Source organism: Zootoca vivipara, chromosome 3 (assembly GCF_963506605.1).
Source record: "Zootoca vivipara chromosome 3, rZooViv1.1, whole genome shotgun sequence".
Taxonomy (NCBI): domain Eukaryota; kingdom Metazoa; phylum Chordata; class Lepidosauria; order Squamata; family Lacertidae; genus Zootoca; species Zootoca vivipara.
Genome location: NC_083278.1, coordinates 67911235 through 67936852, shown reverse-complemented (window position 1 = coordinate 67936852; position 25618 = coordinate 67911235). Strand labels below are relative to the sequence as shown.

The window sequence follows — 25618 nt, the reverse complement described above, 5'->3', positions numbered from 1 at the left end:
TCCTTTCCAGGCAATCCTCCCGATCGTCTAGGGTTACGGCCTTGCTGCGTGCCTTCGTCCTTCTATGCTTAAAATCAAACATTTACTTTTCATCCAAATTCGTACCAGGTGTCAATAACGATATTGCGGACGCTTTATCTCGTTTCCAGATGGACCGCTTCCGCTCTCTAGCGCCAGAGGCTCAGGAGTTGCCGGAGGCTTTCCCAGAACACCTTTGGAATCTTGGGAACGAGATGTCTTAGAGGGAGTATTGGCGTCGGTAGCCCCCTCCACTCTTAACACCTATAAGAAAGCTTGGTCCGATTTCAGTAACTATAGGTCGAAAATTCTGGGGGCTGGTCCTAACCTTCCCCCCAGTAGGCAAGAGGTCCTGATGTATTTGGCAAACCTAAGGCGATTGGGCAGGGCCCCTAGGACCCTTCAAATTCAAACCGCCGCTATTTCCTTCTTTAGTAAGGCCAGCTATTCGTTTGACCCCTGTGCAGATTTCCTAATCCGGAAGGCTCTAGAGGGTTGGCGCAGGCTTCAGCCTCCGCGCCAGGATTGTCGTAAACCAATAACCTTTGATATCTTGAGTAAAATTCATAAACTTCTCAGGGACCTTTGCTGGTCCAAATATGAGGCGAGACTGTTCTCTGCAGCCTTCTCTATTGCCTTCTTCGGGGCCCTCAGGGTGGGCGAAGTGGTTTGCGAGGGCCCATCCAAAAAATTCATGAGGGGCATTTTACTATCAGACGTGTCTCTATCCAGCACCGAATTGGTGGTTTGCATTCGCCAATCTAAGACTGATCAGCAGGGGAAGGGCACCTCAATGCGGTTACCCGCTACGGGCCACATTGGTCCTTGCCCAGTAAAGGACACCAGGCGTTTCCTTCATCTAAGGCCCCCTTCGCCTGGCCCATTTTTGATTCATGAAAATGGTTCCCCTTTAACACGCCACCAGTTCACCCGTGTTATGCGCCGGGCAATTTCATCTTGTGGACTACCCCCCTCTGAGTTTGCAGCCCATTCCTTCCGTATCGGGGCCGCCACTACGGCAGTGCACATGGGGTTGTCGGCAGAAAGGATTAAAGATATGGGCCGGTGGAAGTCCAAAGCATACAAGGGATACCTCCGTCCCGCTAAGTAGCGCCCTCCTACTACACATGGCAGCAACGCTTATGTTTCCCTTACTTCGCTTTCAGGACGGCTTATAAAGATCTGGATGGTGGGCCATAGCATAATGCATTGGGCTCGGGCACGTGCTTGCAGACAGAACCTCGGTCCCAATCTTGGGCTGCCTCCCTGTCTCAAAGTCACTTGGATTACTAGACGGGGTATGCGCTGGTCCGAATTCCTACCGGCTGTAATGGCTAAGATTGCTTCGTGTGGTTCCCCCGACATCATGGTTGTGCAACTTGGCGAGAACGATCTGGCTTATCGGAAAGGCCAAGATTTAAAGTGGAATATATTTCGGGACTTTGACGAACTGTTGGCTGCTTGCCCAACCGTGACCATCTGTTGGTCGTCGCTGCTCGAGAGGCGCATTTGGCGCGATTGTTCTTCTCCTGCCGCCGTGAACAAGGCAAGGAAGTTTTTGGATCTGGCAGTGGCCAAAAAGGTCCTGGCCTTGAATGGATTCGTGATACCACACCCCGCTATAACCTTCCGAGAGGAACGCTTCTACCACACTGATGGCGTACACCTTTCAGATGTTGGCAATGACATTTGGCTTACTGATGTCCTGGTTGCTATTAGGTATTGGTTGCGGAAGTAGAGGTATTGGCGGCGAGCCCTCTCCGGGCCCGATTGGCGGTAGGCATTGGGATATCTCTTGAAGGTCCAGATGTGGTGGGGAGGTTGTTGCCAGCACCTCCCCAAAATGCGGAAGGGTACTCCCTTAAGGAGTCCAAGGGGCGTTGCCAAGTCCGAAGCCGTGGAAGGTGAGGGCCTGAGGGCACGCCCCGAAATGGGGGCCCCAGGATGGGTACCTAGTTGATGTGCATCGCAGGACCCATCCAACGGTGGTTAACCCTTCACAGACTGCCAGCAGAGCGGGCTGGAGTCAGATATAGTCGGTTAGATCCCAATGCCTATGCCAATACCTCTCTTCTTCCGTAATCAATAAAGTTGTGGCCTATTCGACCCATTAACCTTAAGCATTGTGTCCTGTGTCTTTATTTCTTCCGGGGAGACCGCGGGCATTGCCACACAAAGCCTCTTCCCAGCTCAAAGGGAGGAGGGGTTGTGGGCGGCGCGCGGTCTTCTCGCGAGGGGGGGAATGGGTAGCATTTCCCCCCAGCCCATTGGTCCTCCTGCCGCGGCGTGCCTCCGGCGCGTCCAATCAGGGCGCGCCGAGGGGCCCGGCTCGCCTATATAGGCGAGACCGCGGCAGGGGCTCAGCCTCTTCGTCGGACGCTCCTCACCTTTTCTTCCCACCCACCTCCCCCCGTTCAGGCAGGGCTTCCCTTTTGACGTTGCCTACGGACTTCGGTTGGTCGCCGTATTCGGGGCCTGGTAGGAGTTTTCCCACCTGGCAAATTGGCTCTGGCCAGGTGGTTTTCGCCTACCTCGGGGTAATCGTCACAACTTGGTTTTTGGCAGTAGGCATTGGGATATCTCTTGAAGGTCCAGATGTGGTGGGGAGGTTGTTGCCAGCACCTCCCCAAAATGCGGAAGGGTACTCCCTTAAGGAGTCCAAGGGGCGTTGCCAAGTCCGAAGCCGTGGAAGGTGAGGGCCTGAGGGCACGCCCCGAAATGGGGGCCCCAGGATGGGTACCTAGTTGATGTGCATCGCAGGACCCATCCAACGGTGGTTAACCCTTCACAGACTGCCAGCAGAGCGGGCTGGAGTCAGATATAGTCGGTTAGATCCCAATGCCTATGCCAATACCTCTCTTCTTCCGTAATCAATAAAGTTGTGGCCTATTCGACCCATTAACCTTAAGCATTGTGTCCTGTGTCTTTATTTCTTCCGGGGAGACCGCGGGCATTGCCACACAAGCTGTAATGCTGATAAAACTCATAAGTCATTCTTTGTACACTTTAAATTTAGGCCATGAATGAGAATAGACAGGAACAAGTATCTATTGTCATCTCCTGCTGACCTTTTGCCATTCATGACTAAGGGGTTATGGTGCAGCAACTGTACCACCTCAGTTTCATGCGAAAAGGCATTTTCATCTTTGGTTTAGTTTGATGGTTCTTGAAATGATTCAGTAAATGCTATAACTTTCTGAATCCTCCACCAGAATTAAGAGCTGTCAATGGCTGTCAAGTTTAAGTTTTGCACCAATAGGCACATTTGTGTATACTAACAGAAATGTGCATATATATATATATATATATATATATATATATATATATATATACACATACATACACATACACACACACACACACACACACACACACACACACACACACAGGCTTTTGCACATATTTTTCAAACGCAACATCCCATCTTATACAATATAACAAACCTTTGGCTATCACAGTCTAGGACTTCCGTCAACCTCAACTAAGAGTTTTCTAACTTTCTTTCTGAAAGTGCATTTTATTTTAATAGTTATTGCTATAAAACCCAAATCTTAAATAAACTTCTTAGTCCTTTCCCGCAATAATTCATATAGTTCTCCTTCAAAACTTCTTGTACTGTACTAACAGAAATACAAGTCCATTTACTAGGAAGATATAGTTTGGTGAGAGCTTACAGCAAAACCAACTGGCATTGAGGGAACTCCTAAAAATCATACCTAGCATTAATGGCAAAACAGAACACAGCTAAGTAGCCAACTCTTATCTTTACCTTTGGTCTGACTGATAAGAGTCCGAAGCTCCCAACTTCTTCGGGCTGATCCACTAGAGTCTCCTTTTGGATAAGTAGGCTCTGTGAAAACAAAATGCTTTTAGAAACTGATGGCACTGATATATAGAGCAGAAGACTTTTTTAAAAAAAACAACCCATTGCTCAGCACTGGGTTCCTGTTGATGTTAGGATATTAAGATGGTTCTTAAAGCATTATTAGGGCCCCACAGTATTATAAGCTATTTACATAAACATGGAGATCGATTGCATACTCTTTAGAGACTATTTAGTTGCAAAGGTAGAAACAAGCACCACTTGTTTTGGTGGAGGAGGAAGGGATCGGTGCTATAAAAACGGGCTGAGTTACCCCATGCAATGCTTTTTAGTAGCCCCCAGTGTCCTCGGAGGCAATGCTCCTGTGGGTCAGAAAGCTATCAGAAATAGCGTAACATGGCACCACAGACTATGGATGCCTTCCCATCTCAAGCAGAAATACCTTTCTACTCACAGAAGGAACCACTTGACTGCATGAATTTAAGATGAATGGGAGAAGGGTGGGGGGAGGAACTGACGAAACAATGCTATAAAGCACCCATTCCATAGAAATTGAAGGTTATACGCACAAAAACAACTGTGCATAGGAATATGATTAAATGTAGAATAACCAAAGTGAAAACCAAAATTATTGTCTGAAATAAACTGAAAAGAGTGTCAAAACCTGAAATGTTCTAGGTTCCCATTAGAATCATAGAATTGTAGATTTGGAAGGGTTAATAAGCAACAAGTTATGTCTGGAATGGACAATAACCTGATTAGTCATAATGAAGCTGTAAGAATAAGGGCAATTTCTCATTTTATATTTATGGCTAGCTTTCACATGTAACAATCACAGAGTCTGCTTGCTACATGTTGATATTCTCCTTTCCCTCCCTTTGAAAGGGTATTTTAGGGGTCAGTCCTAATTATGGAGCGCAGCCTTCAAAGTAGTAGTGCCTCTATTTATTCCACAAGCGTAGTCTCTCCAGGAATCCTGCCTGGTTTCATCACTTGTTGCCTTTCATCATTTACTTAATGCCCTCTTTGATCATCAGAGCATTTAATTAGCAGGTTAGCTGATCACTCTCCAGACTTACAATTCCTCATTTTACTTATTGTTAGTGGGACATAAATGATGCATAAAGGTAAAGGGACCCCTGACCATTAGGTCCAGTCGTGACCAACTCTGGGGTTGTGGCGCTCATCTCGCATTATTGGCCGAGGGAGCCGGCGTACAGCTTCCAGGTCATGTGGCCAGCATGACAAAGCTGCTTCTGGCGAACCAGAGCAGCACACGGAAACGCTGTTTACCTTCTCACTGTAGTGGTACCTATTTATCTACTTGCACTTTGATGTGCTTTCAAACTGCTAGGTTGGCAGGAGCTGGGACTGAGCAACGGGAGCTCACCCTATTGCGGGGATTTGAACCGCCGACCTTATGATCGGCAAGCCCTAGGCTCTGTGGTTTAACCCACAGCGCCACCCGCGTCCCTTAAATGATGCCTACAACTATATTAAATTACAATAGCACATTTGCTACAAAAAGCTTCCTACCATAAGGCATAATAAAGAGAGATCCTAAAACTGCCGATAGATTCACACCTACAGTATTTGGGAATGAGAAGGTCAAACTGATAGTTCAGCAGAAGAACCTAGCCTAGAAATAAAACGGTTGCTTGTTTTAGGGAGAAATGCATAAACAATTTGGGGGGGGGGGGGAAGCATTACAATTTAGACAGCAATCACCTTCACGTTCTTCAGTGGGACTTGAGTGGCGGCTTAATGATCTAAACTGCAGTTCAGCAGCAACTGAAGCCAGTCTATCATTTTCAGGGACGCTGGAGCCTCTGTTTAAAAGAACACACACTGCTGCTGTAATAATTAGCACTTTTACTCCCCGCCCCCACCAATTTTCTAAAAGCAGAAAGCTTAAATAAAGTGGAAATAGCCATGATTCTGTATGTTAATGAAAGCCACATACTAAGAAAGCAAACTAAATGTTTATAGTCTAGATCTGCATCCTGGTTAAAGAGAGAGAGAGAGGAATCCCCAAATATGATTGTTCTCAAAAAAAAAAAAAGCTGCTACTAATATTTGAGAGGGGGTAAATGCAATGGCACCAGTACATGCAAATGTACCATAAGGCTACATTTACATTTGATCATAGAGTCACGGAACTGTGAAGCTGGAAGGGACCCTGAGGGCCATCTAGTCAATGCAGGAATCATCGTGAAGCAGGGAAGGGGGAACATTTGTGGAGGCGCCAGATGTCGCTGGTCTAAAATAAACCAGGCAACAATCCTGTTAGATGAAAGGAACTTGTCCACTAGACGTAGTTCATTTTTTAAAAAATGGAGCCATCTGACATATCCAAACACATCAGCAGCAACTGGAAGGAATGGCAGGGCAGTATACATTTCAAAGGTATACATATTTATGCATATAGGTGTATACATACATATGTATATATTATTAATGGCAGAAAGAAAGATCCTGTGTCAAGTCATAAGGCTATACCTTTGAAAATCCAATTTAAAATGGGTCTCATCCAACTAGACCATACTCAGAATAAATCCACTGAAACCAATGGATTTAAGTTAGTCAGTTATTTCATGGGTCTTCTCAAAGCACGGCTTAGATGGATTCAACCCAATGTCCAGAGAAACAAATAAAATTAAAGATGACATTATCAGTGTACCAGACACAATTGCTTTGCTTTCGCTGGGTTTCCTCTTTATCTGAAATATGGGGTACTCGAAAATATGGTAGCATTTGTGCACTGCATGTTGTTCAGTGTGCCAAAGAAACATCTTACGGTGGATTTGTCACCAGTGTAACTCTTCTTGGAAGGTTTTACTACTCGCTCTATATGCCTATGGGTAGAATTTTATGAAATTAAGAGGTGTCTCTGTTCAGTATTAGTTCAGTCACACCTAGCTACTATAAAGCTGCAAAGGAACAGACGAAATGAACTGCATGCATTAATGGCTCTAAAATAAAAGTAAATAAAAAATTGTTCTCAAGCATGCATGGTAAAAAAAAAATGATCTTTTTAATATGGAGAAACATATAACGTGCACTTTTTAAAAATCTCACACTTTTAGAAGAAACAAGGTAATCACCGGGAGCATATAATGGAACCATGATGAACTACTAGGATCTAATTGCAAGCAGTTTATATGAGTGATGTGGACAGGAATGAATCTGCTATGTTGTGGAGCTACCTGATATCATTTGTACTGCTGACAGGTGGTTTTGGCTGAGTTGAGTCACCACCGACGGGAGTGGGGCGACTAACAGCAGGGCTGCAATGGTTCCGTACATCACATGGGACATTCCTTGTGCTGCAGTGAGAAGAAAAGCTTCAGGAAAAGACTTTCAGGTCCATTTTTACAGGATTCTTAAAACACGGTGACTCAAAACAGTAGTCTGAAAAAATCTTGTGAAAAGTTCATTTAAAAAAAAAACCTGTAAAATGATTTGAGCTCTAAGTAGGTTAAGTTTCCAGTTTGCACTATAAAATTATGCTTGCAACTGAGGACCTAGATTGTTTTCAGCAAGCAAAAGGAGATCCATTTATAAATGTGAAGTACTGAAAACAAAATTGTAAACAAAAAGTGTAGTGAGTAAAAATACTACAGCAGCAGGCATACACTACTCTTAAACTATTTGGGCTCACATGCTCTGCCTCCTCACTTCTCCTTTCGCAGAGCCACACTTTTGATTAAACAGGGCTTGCCCTTTTGTCGAGACCTGGAACTGTATTTAATCTTAACCTGGATGCCGAAAACCCGGAAGTAAATGCTTCCATTTTCAAGCGCGCCTTGGAAGTCAAAGGAATTCAGCTGCGTGTTTTTCAATTTTCTCGATTGGATTTGCAGATAGCCCTTTGCACCTCAGTTTTCGAATGTTTCAGAACTTAAATGATCTTCCAGAATGGATTACATTCGAGAACTGAGGTACCACTGTATGGTCACAGTTTAAAGAAGCCAGTTTCAGCACCTATAGTTTGAAGTTGGCTAACCATAGTTTGTTGGTGTGGGTGACACAAGCCAGTTATGCAAAAGCAGGAGCTTCCGATCTCCTTGCAATCTGTAAGGGGAGGGGAGGGGAACGTGGCATGTAAATCTGAAATCTGCTGAGGCTTGCTCCTGCATGATTTAGTGTGATGTGTACAAATGCTGTCTCTGCATGATGGCTTTGTATAGTAGTTCTTATAGTAAATATATATATTTTTTGTGAAGTGACAACGTCCATAGACAAGTTGATGTGGAAACCCTCTGATTTCCAAGATGCAGAAATGCCACCATATTCAGCTAACTTTCATAATCTACACTTAACAGAAGCAGCAGCATCACAGGGATTTGCATGCACATACATGCATATTTAAAAAACCAGAAGAGAAAGCAGCACAACAGAAGCTTCATTTTCTGCATCTCAGTTGTCCGAGGGTCTTAATAAAGCTGTTTTAAAAAATCAGTAACATTACTGCTAGAGCTACCGCTAATTTGTCATCAAAAGCCAAGTTTCCATTTTCCGTATACTATAGATTTAGGAGGGTCCACCTGTTTGGGGGTTAATACTGTTGTTTGCAACCTTTTGAGGAGAAGGAGGTAAAAAGGTAAAGGGACCCCTGACCATTAGGTCCAGTCGTGACCGACTCTGGGGTTGCGCGCTCATCTCGCATTATTGGCCGAGGGAGCCAGCGTATAGCTTCCAGGTCATGTGGCCAGCCTGACAAAGCTGCTTCTGGCAAACCAGAGGAGCACATGGAAACGCCGTTTACCTTCCCGCTGTAGCGGTTCCTATTTATCTACTTGCATTTTGACGTGCTTTCGAACTGCTAGGTTGGCAGGAGCTGGGACCAAGCAACAGGAGCTCACCCCGCCACAGGGATTCAAACCGCCGACCTTCTGGTCAGCAAGCCCTAGGCTCAGTGGTTTAACCACAGCGCCACCTGGGTCCCTGTTGTTTGCAACCTTTTGAGGAGAAGGAGAGGAAATAGCAAAAAAATGAGGGGGTGGGGAGGTTCAATGAAGGTTCCAGAAACTGTAGGATAGGACTGTGGTGGACAGAGATGGGGAGAAAGAGCTGCCTTGCTCTTGCTGCTTTTTTATAACTCACACATACACACACAAAACACACCTCTAGCTTCAGCACTGTAGTAGCATATGACTGAATTCACATATCATGGAGAACAGAAGAAAGCAATAAATAATAATAAAAATTCAGAAAGTTGTTCAGGTATAGAGGAGAAAGGCTATGTCACTTATCAAAATGATGTTACAGAGGCAATGACATTCTTCACAGAACTCATAACAATAAGGAAAATTACTGTGGGGTTTTAAGCATTTTTTCAAAGGGGAGAAATTATTGTGGGCTTGGCACATAGGAATTTTTTTTTAATCTCATTTGGATAAAGGCAGACAGCAAGGTTCAAATGGTAAGGTTGCTTGAACAACTTCAGAAACGCCAGTTTCCTCTAGACTACAAGCAGTAAGGATCTGGATGAGCTTTTAATACCTGAACCCTTCTGGTGTTGGGATGATGAGGTGAGGATTTGGGGGATCACTATGGCACCGAGGTACTTTCACAGGACGGGGACTATTCCGATGAATAGCTACAAGCAGAAAGAGGCAGAGGGAGGGCATTCAGATGATTGAAGAGAACAGTCAACACATGCATGTCACATTTGATGCAGGATCATTGTAACGGAGGTCCAGTTCATGCAATTTGTTTGAAGTGGAAGAAACTGGGATGAAATCAACCCAGAGAGATTTTCTCAAATAGCAAATGATGTGGCTCACTGTGCATTCAGATTTGCCTGCCTGCCCATGAGAAGCGGACTTAAGAAATTGGTCAGCCCAATGTATCTGCAGGCTAGTAGCCAAGAAATGTAGTGGGCTATGGAAAAGCAAGCACTAGTAAGTAAGCTATTCCTATTTATATATATCATTTAGCATACAAATAGTTAAGAAAATGGGTCTCTCTGTGTGTAATATTTTGCAAAAGTACAAAGGCTTCCTTAAGCCACAAGACAATTCCCAATTTATGGGACTTGTTCTGTACAGTCATACCTCGACATCCGAACGACTTCCCTGGAAGTCTTTTCGCCGCACGGTCAGCGCATGCGCAGAACAGGCGCTTCGGCAACCGAAGACTTCGACTTACGAAGAGCGCCGCGGAACGGATCGTCTTCGTAAGTCGAGGTACCACTGTATATTTAAATATTTAGCTTGACTACAGATATATTCTTTCATAATTAACCTGGACTGGTTTGGACTGAAGTTGTTCACTCTTCCAAGTGCATCTTTGATGTTCAAGCACAACTCAGATTTGAGTTTTCTTCTCTTCCTCCCCAAGTACTGCCATTATTTCTTCAATATACTCAACAAAGGTCCATTAGGAGCAATTCAAGCTCAACCACAATAAGCAAGAGAGATCCGACCTAACCTGATATCAGCAGAACACTTCTAGTCATTTTAATGTTGTCACTTTATAGCTGTACCTGCCATACTTAACTCCCTTGTTTATACATTTTAAGCAGGGAAAGCCAAGCTAATTGTGGAGCACACACTCTATACACAACAAGACTCCACATTGGCTTGCAGGCCTCTCTAGTTCATGCAGGTCTGCACACCTTGTGACCCTCCCAGCACAATGTAGCCCACCGGTTTCATAGGAGGCCTACCAATAGTTTGATCAATCTTGTTTTTGTTCTTTGCCACCAACAATGTATGGCTGATGGGCAGTGCTTGGCTTGGTAAGACACAAGGTATGCAGGGCTAAGTTGAAGAATCTCCAGGAAAGCTACTCCTTTTCTGCTATTAGTATGAACTTCACTTAATGCAAAATATTCTGTATAAGGTTATTCCCCATATAGTTCCAGTTTGTTCATGGCTGTTTTGTGAGCATGGTCACACGTGCCTTAGCTTGGATTACTATTACATGGGGCTACCTTTGAGGAGGGCTCAGAAACTTCAGTTGCTGTAGAACGCAGCTATAAGGGTGTTGATTGAAGCCAGTTGTCAGCAGCCTGTGATTCCACTGTTGTACTATACCAGGCATAGGCAAACTCGCCCCCCCCCCGATGTTTTGGGGCTACAGCTCCCACCATCCCTTGCTAACAGGACCAGTGGTCAGGGATAATGGGAATTGTAGTCCCAAAACATCTGGAGAGCCGAGTTTGCCTATGCCTGTACTATACTCACTGGCGTCCTGTTCAATTCTGGGCCCAATCCAAAGTGCTGGTTTCTACTTTTAAAGTTAAGAGGTATAAGTGCCTGGACACCTAAAGGACCACCTATTGTTTATTTATTCTTTTTCTGCCTTTCTTCCTCTAATCAGCACATGTGCATTTCGGAAGCAGTCTCCCATCCACACACTGACCAGATCCAGGCCTGCTTAGCTTCAGCAAGGCCTCTTGTCCCTTCAGACCATGCCCTGGGACCACCATGCTCACTGAAATCATCTGGACAGGCCCTGCCAATTCCTGAGGCTCACTGAAAGGAACATGTGATGGGACTTAATTAGCTGCTGTGCTCATGCTTTGGAATGTTGTGCCTTGAGAAAAGTTATCTGGACACCTCACCTCCCTGATGTCATTCCAAGCCAAACTGAAAACCTGTCTGTTCTAGTAGGCCAAGATGAATTATCTTATGCTTCTTATATTTTACAGGGGTTTTAAAAACCACATTCTTTATTGTAGAGATGGGAAAACACTGGTCCTTTACAGGTTGTTTAGACTCCAACTCTCATCACCCCCAACCAGCATGACTAATGGTCAAAGATGATGGAAGCTGCAGTCTAATAACACCCTGAGAGTCACAGGTTCCCCATTCCTGGTGATTATTTTTTTTGCCATCAATTTGTGAAGACAGGAGGCTGACATACTGAGTTGGATGACTGGCTGATTCTTGTTTTTATTGTGACTCTTGTATTTTAGATTTACACATTCAATTTACTTACAACGACATGTTTCTACTTCTACAAACTACAGGTGTAAAGTTCCAGAGGAAGAGACTGTGTAGCTGCTGCCTTACCAAGGTACAAACCTGTAACAGGACTATGAGGCTTTCCAATTACATGGCCAATACATTCGTTCATCAACGCCTGTAAACTCTGGAAGATAGAAAATTAACATCATTGCAACAATAAATACCGTGTTTTTCTAATAAGTACCTGCAGTATCTTTAACAAATTGAAATGTATAACTTAGGAACATATATTATTCAAGAAGTATGAATAAAATGAACCACTAGCAAAACAGTCCTTATCTGGTCTCAAATGCAGCCAATAGTGTTTGTTAACTTAAAATGTGAGAGTGGTTAATGACATACCAAAAAGTCATCTTCAGGCAGAGCTGAAATAAAGGCTGGCTCAATGGCTTGAAGGAAATCAAAACCTTGTGTTGCCCACCTGTTGTGCAGAAAGGAGTTACTGGTTAACCAGGAGTACTTACATAAGCAGCTGTATTTATTTAGAGAAAAACAACCTCTGTTGCCATGCTACACAAAAACCTTGCCTTTCTAAACATTATGCAAATCTAAAACAATGCCTACTCAAGACTCTGTTCCCTGCAGCTATGTTTTTATGGCTATGCATGGGAAAGAATACTGTAATCCCAACACTCTTAGGTGGGCTTCAACATAGCACTAACTGGGACATGTGTTTATGGAACGAGGTCCATTGGCACAACAGGACTTCCCCCTCCTCCATGTGCCTCCTAAACATATTTTGGGGGGTTTCCAAAACCCTCCAGAGCAGATTTAGGTGGCACGGGGTGGGGGGTGGGAGTGTCTACAGACTCCTGATCTAGATGACGTCCCTGTTTCCCCACAGACATTTAATATGTCCACAATGCAAAGTCTGGCCAAACTCTGCAGCATCTCAGTCGTAACAATTATCCTTTCCAATTAGTGACAACAAAGGAAATAATGAAATGTATGCCATGTAAGAAAAGGATGTACACCTGGTAAGGACAGCCAAAATGCTTCGGAACCCACAATTAACCGTAACCAAAATGCCATGACTTTCAGGTACCTAGCAAATTACAAGAAAATCCTTGGATGCTGAGTGCAGCTCTTGAGGCAGGCAATGTGCAGAGGATTTAAATTCTAAGTCACCCTGATTATTTACTATTGCATGCATTCCCCATACTGTAATTTTAAAAATCAAGTCTAATTAAACTGTGTAACAAACCTTAATTCTAGCCTTGTTTTCTAATCATGAGAGTCACGCTAATCTGAAAACTCTTACATGATTGGTGCCTTGGTTTATCTGAAATATCTTATTCTTGTACTCATGTGGTATTTAGCATTAATATAATCTTCAAAGTAATCAAGGCAGCAACATTGCTCTTTGTTTAAAATATTCAAGCTCCCATAAAACAGAAAGGAGGAAAATCAAAAATAGTTATTTCTCAATCATTACCTTGGTCTAGTACCTCGGCCACTCTCACACTTAGTAAGGACATAATTCATCCACTTCCTTGCAAAACTGATATACTGGTCTCCAATTTTCTGTCTGAATACCCCAGACATCAGACGGATGGCTTCTTTGTGGTACTGCAAGATATTAAAATCACCTGTCAAGGCTTTGAAATAAATATTGCCATTTTCAACTGCTACAACAGTGTTTCTTAAACTTCAAAATTCTGCATCTGGATTTGCAAATTCTCCAATAACCAAACTCAAAATTAATAATAGGTACAACATAAACACACTGTGGGTGGTATCCAACTGAGTAGTTCATTAACACAAGGAATTCTGGCTGTGCAATGGATGTTCCCCTCCCTCCCTTTGCGTTCCCCCATCTCCCCTAAATATTGTTGATGGAGAGAGGGGAGATCCACTGTGCAAATGGAAATCATTGTGCAAATGGAACTACTTTGTTAAGATACCACCCTGTGAAAAAGCAAGAGAATAGCATGGTATGTCTCTGTAACACCTTGCATACAAACCTGCCGATAACCAATGCAATACAAAACTGCAGTTATGCATAAATAAAAAGGCTGTTGAGTCAAAACTCCCTAGAGCCTTTCATACACAAGAAAGGGAAACGCAGTAGGGAACACTGCTATTTAGCAGCAGCCCTTGAAAAAGGAGAAGAGCTGTGATGGGTCTAATCTTGACCTAAGCAGATGGTCTTACTCTCCTTTCTTATGTGGTGTGCTTGCTACACAGCCTCCAATGTTTCATGACTTTCAAACAAAACAAGCATTCTTCTAATGGGAAATATATATTGTTTTTATTTTTCTGTGCGTTTTTGTTCTTTTGCATGAAATGTCAAGCGGAAGAGTGCTATTGCACTCATGTCTTGCTTGTGGACTTCTCATCTGGTTGCCCCCTGTAAGAACGGAACACTATGCTAGACGAGCCCTTAGGTCTGATTCTAAACATTCTGCTACCGGTACTATTAGCTACACAACGCTATTTCTCCGAAGTGAAAAGTGATTACCCAATCAAAAGGCTGCTTTAAAAAACATGACCCATTTAAAAATTCACTTCAAAGAAATAAAATTGTAGCCTTCCGCTTGGAAAAAAAAATAGGCAAAACATTTCTCTTGAACCAACCTCAAAACCAAAGTTGTAACACTGAATCATGGCTTCCCGATAATATTGCTGCAAGGTGGCAGATTCCGATTCATCAACCTCAGCATCAAATTCAGATGTGAACATGCGATCAACTCTGTCAATCGCACTGCTTATCTTATTGCAAAGCTGTAATGCATCACTCTGGAAAACAGGAAAAATATTTGCTGAAATCTGTGTGTATTTAATATTTGTATTCTGCTTTTCAAATAGCAAATGCTGAGCTCAAAGAGTCTCACAGAAATCACAATAGCATTTAAAAACAACAAACACTGCAGTCTCTATAATATCAAACACAACAGCATATAAAGCAAACAACAAATTTATCAAAACAATTAACTCATAGTTAATTGAGACTTCCTTATCGTGTAATACATGGTTCTACAGGAACTTTATGATAACCCTCAATGGCTACTTCTCGCTATATCATGGGGTACCTTAGGCTGCAATCCTATACCTATTTACCCGGCAGTAAGTCCCACTGAACTCAGTGGTTCTTGCTTCAGAGTAGACATATATAGGATTGCACTGTAAATGTGATTTTTATGCAAGAGCCAACTTCATCAAAAGTGTTATTAAGTTTCTTCAAGTGCATATACCCAACCACTATTTGTGTGCATGCAAGTTTCCACACCCAGTTTCCCACACACAGATTGCAATGGCCAGCTTCCATGAATTTGCTGGTTAACCCCTAGAAATCTGGAACACTGGACCAAACATTGATAAGTGACTTTTGTAACCACAGCAGTAATCCAGAAATTAATGGGCATGAATATCTTAGGTCCATTAATTTTAATGGATCTACTCTGAGTAGAAGTCAGGTGGATAAAACTGGTGATTTGTAAATAGTAAAGCCTTATAAGAGAAAGGTTTCCCCAAGCACTGCATTTTACTGTTTTCCTAAAGCACGATATAAAGTTTCTTATTTACTATTTAAATCTGTTTGGAAGCTATGCCTCATGCGTCAGTGCATAAACATACAACTTCCCAATTTGTACATACAATTCATTCAGCCTGCTGTATAAATGACTCTCAACTTACTTACACAAAACTGCAATGACAATCTTTTTCTGATCACTTGCATTTAAAAGTAGACCTTGGGCGCCTCTTTAGGGATTTTGTAATTATAAGTACGGTAACTGAGAATGCTTAACAATCCAGAGGAATATAAACCAGAAATATGTGTACCTTCAGCTGCTGCAAAGCTTTGGCAATGACTGGCTGGCTGGATGTTTGCTCCTGATGTAAAGAGATGAGCCCTTCAAGAAACTGTTGGACAGCTTTTCTCTGGTTCACAAGATGAACAGGCTGCATGACTACAAGGAGGAGGTTGTCAACCTAAGAATATGAGGTTAATTTATGGTGTTGCTGAGAACAGGTTCTCCACGCGAATTCAATTACAGCTATTCTGAAATTTAAAATACTTAACTCTGACATGTTTTAAATGGTACTATTTTCCTTCCCACAAAATTGCTAATTTTATGAAAAATGTCTCCAGTTGTACTTCTGGATTTTCCAAGGCTGCCTCTTCAACATTCAATGTGATCAATTTAGAGACCATTACATATTGATAAACATATTTTGGTGTATTGTCTGCCTCCCTCTATGCACCAGAGGCTGCTAGGGATGAGAGAAGCTCCAGTTGTATGTGCAGCTGTGGCACAAAACCTCCACACAGCAAGTTGGGGAATGAAGTCTATGCAGACGCACACTTCAGCAAATCAGTTGCTGAGCGGTGGGAGGAGGAGAGCTCCATGCACTTCTTGTTGCTAGAATGAAAACTTTATATGTTCACTATGTGCATTCGTTTCATACTTCTAAAGTGAAGAAAGCCGTTTGATATCTCCCATATGTCAACTGGTGCAAGAACTTATTAACATTATAACAATGTTCTACTACCATCATCTAGCTTCCAATTTTGTTTCTTATTTATTTTATAAAATTTATACAAGGCTTGATTGTAGAAGAAACCTCAAAGCGGTTTTACAAAAAGGTAGAATAATAAAAAGCAATCTACAGTTAGGTACTACAGCAAGCTGTTCAGAATAGAACCACTTTACTCAGCAAAGCACCGTGCACATTTGAAGTTCTGGATCGCAGCATCCAGTCTGATCTAAGGCTATATTGACAATTTATTCTACTCTCAATCCAATACACACTTTTTTGCAACATGAGGATCATATGAAAACTAAACCCCTATGAAGAATGCATAGGCCGAATTCTCAAGCACCTAAGGTCCTATCCTAGTAGTATTTCCAATTTCCTTACATGTGAGAAAAGCAGAGCCTTTCTTAAATGTTGGGAGTCCATAAATAACTACCATTTACCAAATCGGAAGAATACTAATACAGAAATTATTTACCTGCATACTTCTCAATGTGTCAATTGTCTCCACCTGAGGGACAATTTTGACAGGCTGTCCTTCCCAAGTGCTCCAGCTGTCATCAGTGTCATCATCTTTGTCCCTGTACTTTGTCATAAGTAAAAATGGTTCGCTTGCAACCTCATCAGAGTCTTTTGAACAGTCCTTCCCTGCAGCTGTATTAAGTAGCTGCAGGATGATAGATTTCTCTCCTGAAAGGTTATCTGGCACAAAAATCTGCAAGTTTTCAAGTCCAGGGATCTGTACCTGAGGAACAAACCAATAGGGTCCAAATTATTAACACCTAGAACCACCGAAAAATTTCACTCATTTTTCTCAGGGTGAAAGGATTTTCACAGATACTAAGTGACTTCCACCCCATACTTTATGCACCTTTTCCATGGCTATTTGCATTGCATCCCTCCCCACAACTACCACCTAGTGCTTCTGTATCTCAGTTGTCTCCCCATCATTGCATGATCTTAGCCAGTGGGGATCACAGGGAACAAGACTACAGAGAATTGACACTGAAGACATACCAAGTGGTGTTGCTCTCGCCCCAGGGTGTAGTGACAACGCATTACTAGGCATCACTCTGTCTTCCCATGTTTCATTACCCATCATCACAGCACACAGTGAGAAATTATTAAGTGTATCTTATCCTTCCCTTCATCATATGATCCAAGTGCAGGTTATAATTCAGCAAAGTATGCCCCCACGAACTGGTCCGTTGGTAGCTAGAAATGTCTAACCTTGGTAGGTAGACATGCACAAGATCTACACGCCACACACTGGAGAGCATAATAGTGCCTTTAAGCCCCAGGTTGATTTTACCTTCATGTACTGTTGTGCTTTCAGGGCATTGAGGAAGTCCCGCACAGAGGCAGACAATGTGAACTCTGCTGCTATTTCAAGGTCCTAAGAATAAAATGACAGGTGTTTATCAAAGTGCACTGTTGAGAAGCCTATCAATGCAGCTGAATTTGGACACACTATGTAAAACCACATTTTATTTTTACCTTTCTTAATCTCTTGGCAAAGCCAAGAGCTTTGGATGCTCTCTCTCTGGCTTCATGGAACAGCTCTTTCAGTGCCCGGCTGGTCTCTATCACAGACCTCCTACAAATAATTTAACAGAATGCAGTTATTTCAACACATTGTCACACATGCATTCAAATGTGCTGAAGAAGAACACATAAAAAAGACTAATCAAGAAGTCAGAAGGCAAATATGTACAAACAAGAAGCTAAAAATGAATCTGGTATTGAGAAGATGACACATCCTACACAAAAAGACAAAGTGTACAGTTTAAGGAAACAAGGCACAGAAATTATTTTCAGGCCCTTAACTGCAAGCATTATTAGGCTGAACATACACAAACACTGAGTTTCTGCTGCAATTTTAAAAGAAATTCATGCTGCTTCTTTCATGCATATAAAGACATCCATAACATTATAGTGTGTCTTATGTAGGTCTGGGAGTACCTGATTTCATCTGAAGCTGCACTGTCATCAGCATTAGCCCAAAACTCATCACAGCTCTCTTGTAAGCCAGAGTCTAAAAAGATCCCTGTAGATTTAAGCAGCACCCCTGCAATGTCACTGAAACAAAATCAAAAACAATTGTCACTCCCACAGACACTGCAGAAAGAGGCTTGTGCATCAAAACTTCCAAAGCATTCCAGGATTAGAATGCCATTGATATGAAAGTATTAAATAAAGTTTATGTAAAATAAATGAAATGAAATGTTCCCCAGTCAGATGCAGTTTTTTGGGGGGGGACTAATTAATTTTAAAATTGTTCAGATACACACTGCTTAATACAACTTTTACTAGCTTTTTAATAAGATCGACTTTACTTTTTGACGAAACAATAGAATTGGGAGACATGACAACAAGCTGCTTAAGGGAGCTGTAATCTTAGCAGATCCTTTTTAAAATAAACCTTAGAACTTTCTATCATGTACAGTAATATTTTTAAACGGCAGTAGACTTCCAATTAATAAAACTTTTTTAAAAAATTCCCTGTTAATAAATTTTGAGCAAAATGGACATGAGAATCACAATAATAATAAGTTCTACCAGAACAATTTTCCAGCTTGAGCTTCACCTCCTCGTATATAAGGAGTGATTTCTTTGGTGAAATTCCATTCTTCCTCCAGGAGATTTTTTAAACTATGAGATGCTTGAGGTAACTGCTGTAGCATTTGGATCCAGCTTCGCATATAATCAAAATAAACCTTGAAAAAGGAAGAACAGCAATTTAGGTTATTGTTTCACAATCACTGCACAACGGAGAAAGAGCCCACCTGTAATGTGATGGTGGCTTTGTGAAATAGAATATCGTCAGAATGTATCGAGGAGTAGGTGAGATGCCAAGGGAGATATGTAAAAAGCAGCACCTCATCTCTGTTTTTGTTTCTAAAGAGCAAAGCTCAGGACCATCCAAAACAGGACCCCTGATTATATTGCACAGCATAGTTAAAACAGAAACACAATTCCTGCACAACTAGAGAAGCTAATGAAAATAAACTGACAATGGTGAGACAATTAAGAATCCGATAGAGAAACCTACAGAAGTGACCCACTAAAAAAAATAATAGGATTGCTTGCTTACCATTAACATCTTATGCAGGTCTTCCTCAAAAGAGTCGATGTTGCAGTTGTTCTTCTGTAAGTCATCTAACACCTCACGTAACATAAACTGATAATATTGCTTCATAAGCAGACCCCCTTTCAGGACCTCTTTACACTCTCTCACTAGCTGCAAGGGAACAGTCCATAAAGAGCAATAAATCATTCAGACGCTTAGAGTTTCTCTTGAGATTTTAATTATAGATTTTATTTAGAGGTTTTAATAGATCATGTGGCCCTCTCTGCACAACATAAAACAGCCAAGCAACACAAGAGCTACAACAGTAGAGTGGGTGGTATTTCAGAGGTGAATTCTACAGACCATTAACTCTGCTAAGCGTTTTACAAACCTTTCTTCATTTATTATCACAATGAGCCTGTAACTTGGGGCCACTTTTTACTCCAAGAAAGGCCTCAAATGGTAATGACCAGTGATGGTATCTGAACCCAGATCTCCACAGGTCAAATCCCACACACCATTATAAAAAGTTTGCTTTATATCATTTCACAAAACCTTTTTATTTTAATTAAAAAAAACCTAAAAGCCTGCCCTCATATTTTCACGTTTGCCTGCTACAATGCTAGAATTGCGGGGAAGGGAGGGGGCGTGATAAACCTTTTACAGTATACTGTAACCCAAGCCCCTGCAACAGAGTAGGGAGTTAAAACCCATTAAATAAATATGCTATGTATTTACCCAAGCTAAGGAATAAGTCAATTTAGTTGGCAAAGAAGCAGAGACAGAACCATATTTGCCCTCCACAGAATCCTCAGTAATTGTCCTCATTCTTACAAGAAAAAGAATTATCAGCTTACTGTGCTTCCCTCTGAATTGTTCATCACTTTATCAAGAAATGTATATCCTGCTTCTTACCATGTGTCTCAAAGCAGCTTACAAAAAATTGTAGGCTTTTGGAGGAGAAGAGGTATAAGATCTTACCGTAACTTTTGGTAAAGCAATTAGCAGAGAATTATTTGCAAAATGTTAGAATGGTACACAGAATATTGGCCTTCGTTATCTTTTAAGTATATTTTCATGCTACTGAAAAATATTACCACCAATCTAAATACAGTGGTGCCTCGCTAGACGAAATTAATTCGTTCCAGGACTCAATTCGTCCTACGAAAATTTCGTCTTGCGAGGCACTGTTTCCCATAGGAACGCATTAAAAGTCAATTAATGCGTTCCTATGGGCTCCGGGGGCCTGGCGGCGGCAGCGGTTTTTACTCTTTTGGCTCGGGGAAGGCAGGCAGGCGCTTGTTCTCTTGCCTGCCTGCCGTCCCCGAGCCAAGAGAGGTGTGCCACCGCCTCGCCCGACAGAGCCGGCATTTGACAGGGCTTCCGAACCCCCGTCAGATGCGGGCTCTGTTGGGGGGGGGAGGAGGAACGAAGGAAGAGAAAGCAGCCCTTTCTCTTCCTTCCTTCCTCTCCCCCTGCCGCCAGCTTTCCCAACACCCCATCCGACACAGCGGGATCGGAGGAGAAGCCTCCTCCGATCTGCGCTGTGTCAGACGGGCTGAGGTGAAAGTGGGGCTTTCGGCAGCCAGCGAAAACATCTCCGCACCGGCGCGCTTTCGCCCCATCACCCAGAGCCAAAGCGCGCCGGTGCGGGGACGTTTTCGCAGGCTGCCTTCCCCAATTCAAGGGGAAGACAGCTGGCAAAACACCCCCCACATCGGCGTGCTTTCGTCCCATCACCCAGAGCCAAAGCGCGCCGGTGCGGGGGTGTTTCGTTGGCTGCCTTCCCCTTGAATTGGGGAAGGCAGCCAGCGAAAACGCCTGACAGATCCGTGATTTCCTCCCTCCCTCCCACCCAACAGATCCGGGATTTCCTCCCTCCCCCCGCCCAACAGAAGTGCGGCGATGTGGGGGTGTTTTGCCGCCTGCCTTCCCCAGGCCAAAGGGAAGGCAGGCGGCAAAAAGTCCTGGCAATTTTTCGCTGCACGCGGGACTTTGCAGTCGGAGGTTTGTTTTTCTATGGCCACACTTCGCAAGACGAAGCGGCGGCCATAGAAAAACTCGTCGTCTTGCGAGGCAACCTCCGATTGCAAAATCCATTCGTCTAACGAAAAATTAGTCTTACAGCCTTAAGCGAGGCACCACTGTACATACTACGCATCCCTTCTGTGCAACAATATAAGACTTATTGCTAAGGATTGGAGAGGGAATGGGGGTTAATAACACACAAACCTGTTTAATACTCAAGAGAGATGGCTCCCCAGCAGGCCGCTGTTCCAACCTTAATTTGAGGCATTCATGGATAACATTGAGAAGGACTCGGCAAAGAACTAGGAATGCAGGCTCAAAAGATGGCAAATCCATAGACTTCAGCTCTTCCCGTGACACAGTGCTGCACTTTTGATCTGAAGAAGGCGGAGAATTTGACAACTGCACGTAATCTGAACATAAAATGGGATCTGGGTACTCTGAAAACTAACAAAAAAATAGATACTATGTAACAAACAACCTGGAACGCTTTCTCCCCCCCCTTCCAGTTAAATAACTTATCAGATGTAAACCCACCACCAAACATTGACCAAAACAACAAGAACAACAATCTTGTTCAATCAAAGTATCAGGCTTTCCTTTCAGACCTGTAGAAATATAGTAGTAGATGCTGGTCACAAGCCAGGAGAGATCATACAATTAACTTTGCACGCCCAGAAGGGCGCTTGAGCTTTCTCAAATCAGCATCATGCCATGCTGCATAGCAAGCCCATTTTTAAGTGAGTGGATTTCAAAAGCAGTTTGTGATGCAGCACAAGCATTGATATTCAAAGCAAAATATATCTGAAGTTCCATGAGGGGCACCTCTAAAAAATCTGCATGGGTGGGTTGGGATATTTTGTGATAGTTCGGCTTTACTATGCCATGCAGTAAACATTAAAATGAACATCATAATTCCAATCTGCAAACGAACCTACTGTTAAAACAATGTCTAAAACACTTATGTTAAGTGATTGTACAGCACTACATGCAATATAAAACGTTAATAGGCTAAACAAATTGCTACCTACATCAATGTGTTAAAAAGCCATTTGCAACGAGTTTGTCCTTCAGCTACTAACTGTAAATTTAAATGTTCATGTTATAAAAATGAGGTGCATTTTAAAAAATTGCTCCTCCTTGGATTTTAAGGAAAGGGAAACCCCTGTGAATGTATACATTTCCACTGATATCAGCATTTTAAGTGCTTATTACTAAATGAGTTCATCCAAATAAAAAAAATGTATAGCTGAGGAAGAGATACGATGCAAAGAATGATTGAATGCACCTCTGAGTGTGACTGGTATTAAAAGTTTGTGTTCATAGCACCAGTATTATTAATTATTATTATTATTATTACTACTACTACTACTACTACTACTACATTACTGCCGTACCATGGCTCCCAAACGCCTTGGGAGTCTAACGTTCCAGCTACTACTACTACTACTACTACATTACTGCCGTACAATGGCTCCCAAACGCCTTGGGAGTCTAACGTTCCAGCTCCCGAACGATCGAAAAACCGGGAGGGACTGTTCTGGTTTTCGAACGTTCTTTTGGAAGCCGAACATCTGATAGGGCTTCCAATTGGCTGCAGGAGCTTCCTGCAGCCAATCAGAAGCCACACTTTGGTTTTTGAACGTTTCGGAAGCAACAGCTCATGTAATGAATAAATGCTCATGTAACTAAACATTCAGTCATAGAACTGAAATAGCAGGATGCTCAAAGTCCTTTTTTACTTTGCACATCATATTCCATATTATGACATATGAAATTATCATACTTAAGTAGTAAATAATTTGATCAGCATCTCTCTGGAATCAGAAATTTATAATTTTAAATAGACACAGTAAGCTAGTTACATGTAATTATACTAGCCCAAAAAGTTAAACATATTAAAGCTGCATTCCTGTATACACTTACCTGGGAAGATGTCCCACTGAACTCAATGGGGCTGACTTCTGAGTAGGCATGTATGGGATTGTACTGTAAGTGTCTTAGTTTTCATAAATGCAACATCCAATTTGCTTTTCTTTATACTACCCCGCCCCACATTTCTGACATTTTGTGCATTTGTTATTAGATGACTGCTTCTCATTATAGCATTATTTCAGAAAACAAAATATTTCAGGAATGAACATGCTAAGAAATACACCATTGCCAAAATGTGAACTTCATCCTTCTATATACTAATATAGATTATTAATTTCTGCACAGCAAAAAACAGTGTGAAAAGTCTACATCCAGTATCTTCTAGAGCAGGGGTTGGTAACCTGTGGCTACCCATATACCATTGGATTGCAACTCTCATCATCCCTGACAATTGACTATGATGGCTGGGATTGAAGGGAGTCCAACATCATCTTCTGGACAGCCATAGGTTAGCTGCCTTGTTCTAAAGAAAGATGTCTCCACAATAAAGAAAACTTACCTGGAGTAGACTTCATTATTAAACAGCCCTTTAAAAGGGCTGGTTGTTAAAATATAATAATAATAATAATAATAATAATAATAATAATAATAATATTCCAATCCTAAACTCGGGAGTTAATTTGGAAAATGGAACCAGTCAATGCCTCAATTCTTTTTTACACCTCACTGTTCACCATCAAATTAGACGGTGAGACCTTGTTAGATAGGTTTCTTAACATCCCATGAGGTTTCATTTCATAAGACTTAGGATTCTTTATAAAACAGCTGAAAGGTATGAACTCTATATACAATTATAATGCCATCGCTGGGTAGTTAACACAACAGCAATGCTCATCTCTCCACATTCACATTTTAAAAATCTGTATTGCAGAAGAGCAGATTAGATAACGGGAAAAACTTTCTAGCAGCGATCATTTTGTTCATGGAAAAAACTGCACAGAAAAGTAGCAGAACCTTCCTTGGACAATTTGAGAAAGTAGCTATGGTAGATAATTAGGATTAGCAAATCCATTCTCAAGGCAAGGGTCATCTTGATATGCCTTCTAATTTTATTCTAGACTGTGGTTCTTCAAATTAAAAACACAATTTGATATACAAAGCACAATAAGGCATCATACCCACATGTATATTTTCAATTCAATACCCATACAAGGCTTACAGTATAAATTAATATGCTCAAACTCATATATTATAATAAAAGAACATCCAGTATCTTTAAATCACTTTATCTTCTTCAGAACACACATTTGTCCTTGAGCAACCCCCCTCCAAACGCCATGATGAACACAGACATTCTGGTGTAATTTGAATGATACTTCAGTAGCCATGGAAGAGATTAAAAGAATGGAAGAGTAATGTGGAAGTGATTGAATGGGTTGCCACTCATACTTCATTTGTTGGCACAACACAAAACCGAGAAACTGCTATGGGCACCCACAGGCATACCATAAATCTCCCCTTCCTAACAATAATGCATGCACCCAATAATGTCCTGCACACCACAGTTACCTTGAAAAGGGTCTTTTATTAGCTAAAGAAGGCTCATTTCAGTGGGGGGAGGGGGAGTGACCCTGCAGGCACAAAGGAAGATCTCAGAGCATGAGGATCTCCATGGGTGTCATGATGTTAATCCATGAAAAGGTGTTGAGACTAAAACCAGGGCAAGCCAAATTCAATTCTCCACTCAGGCATGAAAATCATGGCTTGGTCACATTGGGCTGGTCACTGTATCTCAGCCCAACCCACCTCAAAGAAACATTGAGGATGAATTTAGATGGGTAGGGGAACAACTACACACAACGCCCCGAGCTCCTTGGGCAAAGGGCAGAATATAAATCTAATAAAAAAGGAAATAAGTTATTTAAATTTCATTTCCATGCCAATCCGTATTGTAAAATTCAGAACTGAACAGATTCCAGGCATGTACTGTACTACATTTCGCTTCAGCTCCAGCAAGGACTCCCATGAGAGCTTTAGTTTCCCACACTTCACAAATAGAGGAAAGCTTTCTATTTCATTTCTGTGGGGCTGGACCCCTAACTCTGCCATATATTAACCAGTACACAAAGCATCACGTTTTGAAAGTCTAGCCTTCATTTCTAGACTCTGCCCATGACTTTATGGGCAGGAACAACTATGATCCAAACAAGAAGGGAGGGAAGGAAACTGGACTGACGATCCACAGATGGGAGAGCCGAGAAGAGAAGCCTTCCTCAGGCCTCTGCTCTTTAACAAAGCAGCTTCAAGGAGAGATTTCAGGGCTCAGCACCTCACACAGCCAACATG

The 25618-nt window shown here is 42.2% G+C and overlaps 1 protein-coding gene across 8 annotated transcripts in view; it reads right to left on the bottom strand.

Annotated features, from left to right (window-relative positions):
- The window catches only part of MAP3K4 (mitogen-activated protein kinase kinase kinase 4), an 86322-nt gene that overhangs the window by 16445 nt on the left and 44259 nt on the right, over positions 1–25618 (bottom strand). For 5 of the 8 annotated variants that reach the window (XM_060272797.1, XM_060272798.1, XM_060272799.1 and 2 more), the window contains 16 exons: positions 21602–21844; positions 19394–19540; positions 18859–19016; positions 18262–18378; positions 17797–17896; positions 17612–17695; positions 16778–17044; positions 15604–15753; positions 14398–14559; positions 13256–13389; positions 12163–12241; positions 11866–11944; positions 9347–9443; positions 7048–7167; positions 5570–5670; positions 3788–3868 (listed from right to left, as the gene is read on the bottom strand). In XM_060272797.1, the coding sequence (XP_060128780.1) occupies positions 3788–3868; positions 5570–5670; positions 7048–7167; positions 9347–9443; positions 11866–11944; positions 12163–12241; positions 13256–13389; positions 14398–14559; positions 15604–15753; positions 16778–17044; positions 17612–17695; positions 17797–17896; positions 18262–18378; positions 18859–19016; positions 19394–19540; positions 21602–21844 (2119 nt within the window). The remainder of the gene's footprint in view (positions 1–3787; positions 3869–5569; positions 5671–7047; positions 7168–9346; positions 9444–11865; positions 11945–12162; positions 12242–13255; positions 13390–14397; positions 14560–15603; positions 15754–16777; positions 17045–17611; positions 17696–17796; positions 17897–18261; positions 18379–18858; positions 19017–19393; positions 19541–21601; positions 21845–25618) is intronic. The other 3 variants (XM_035108601.2, XM_035108603.2, XM_035108604.2) reach the window with 3 other exon arrangements.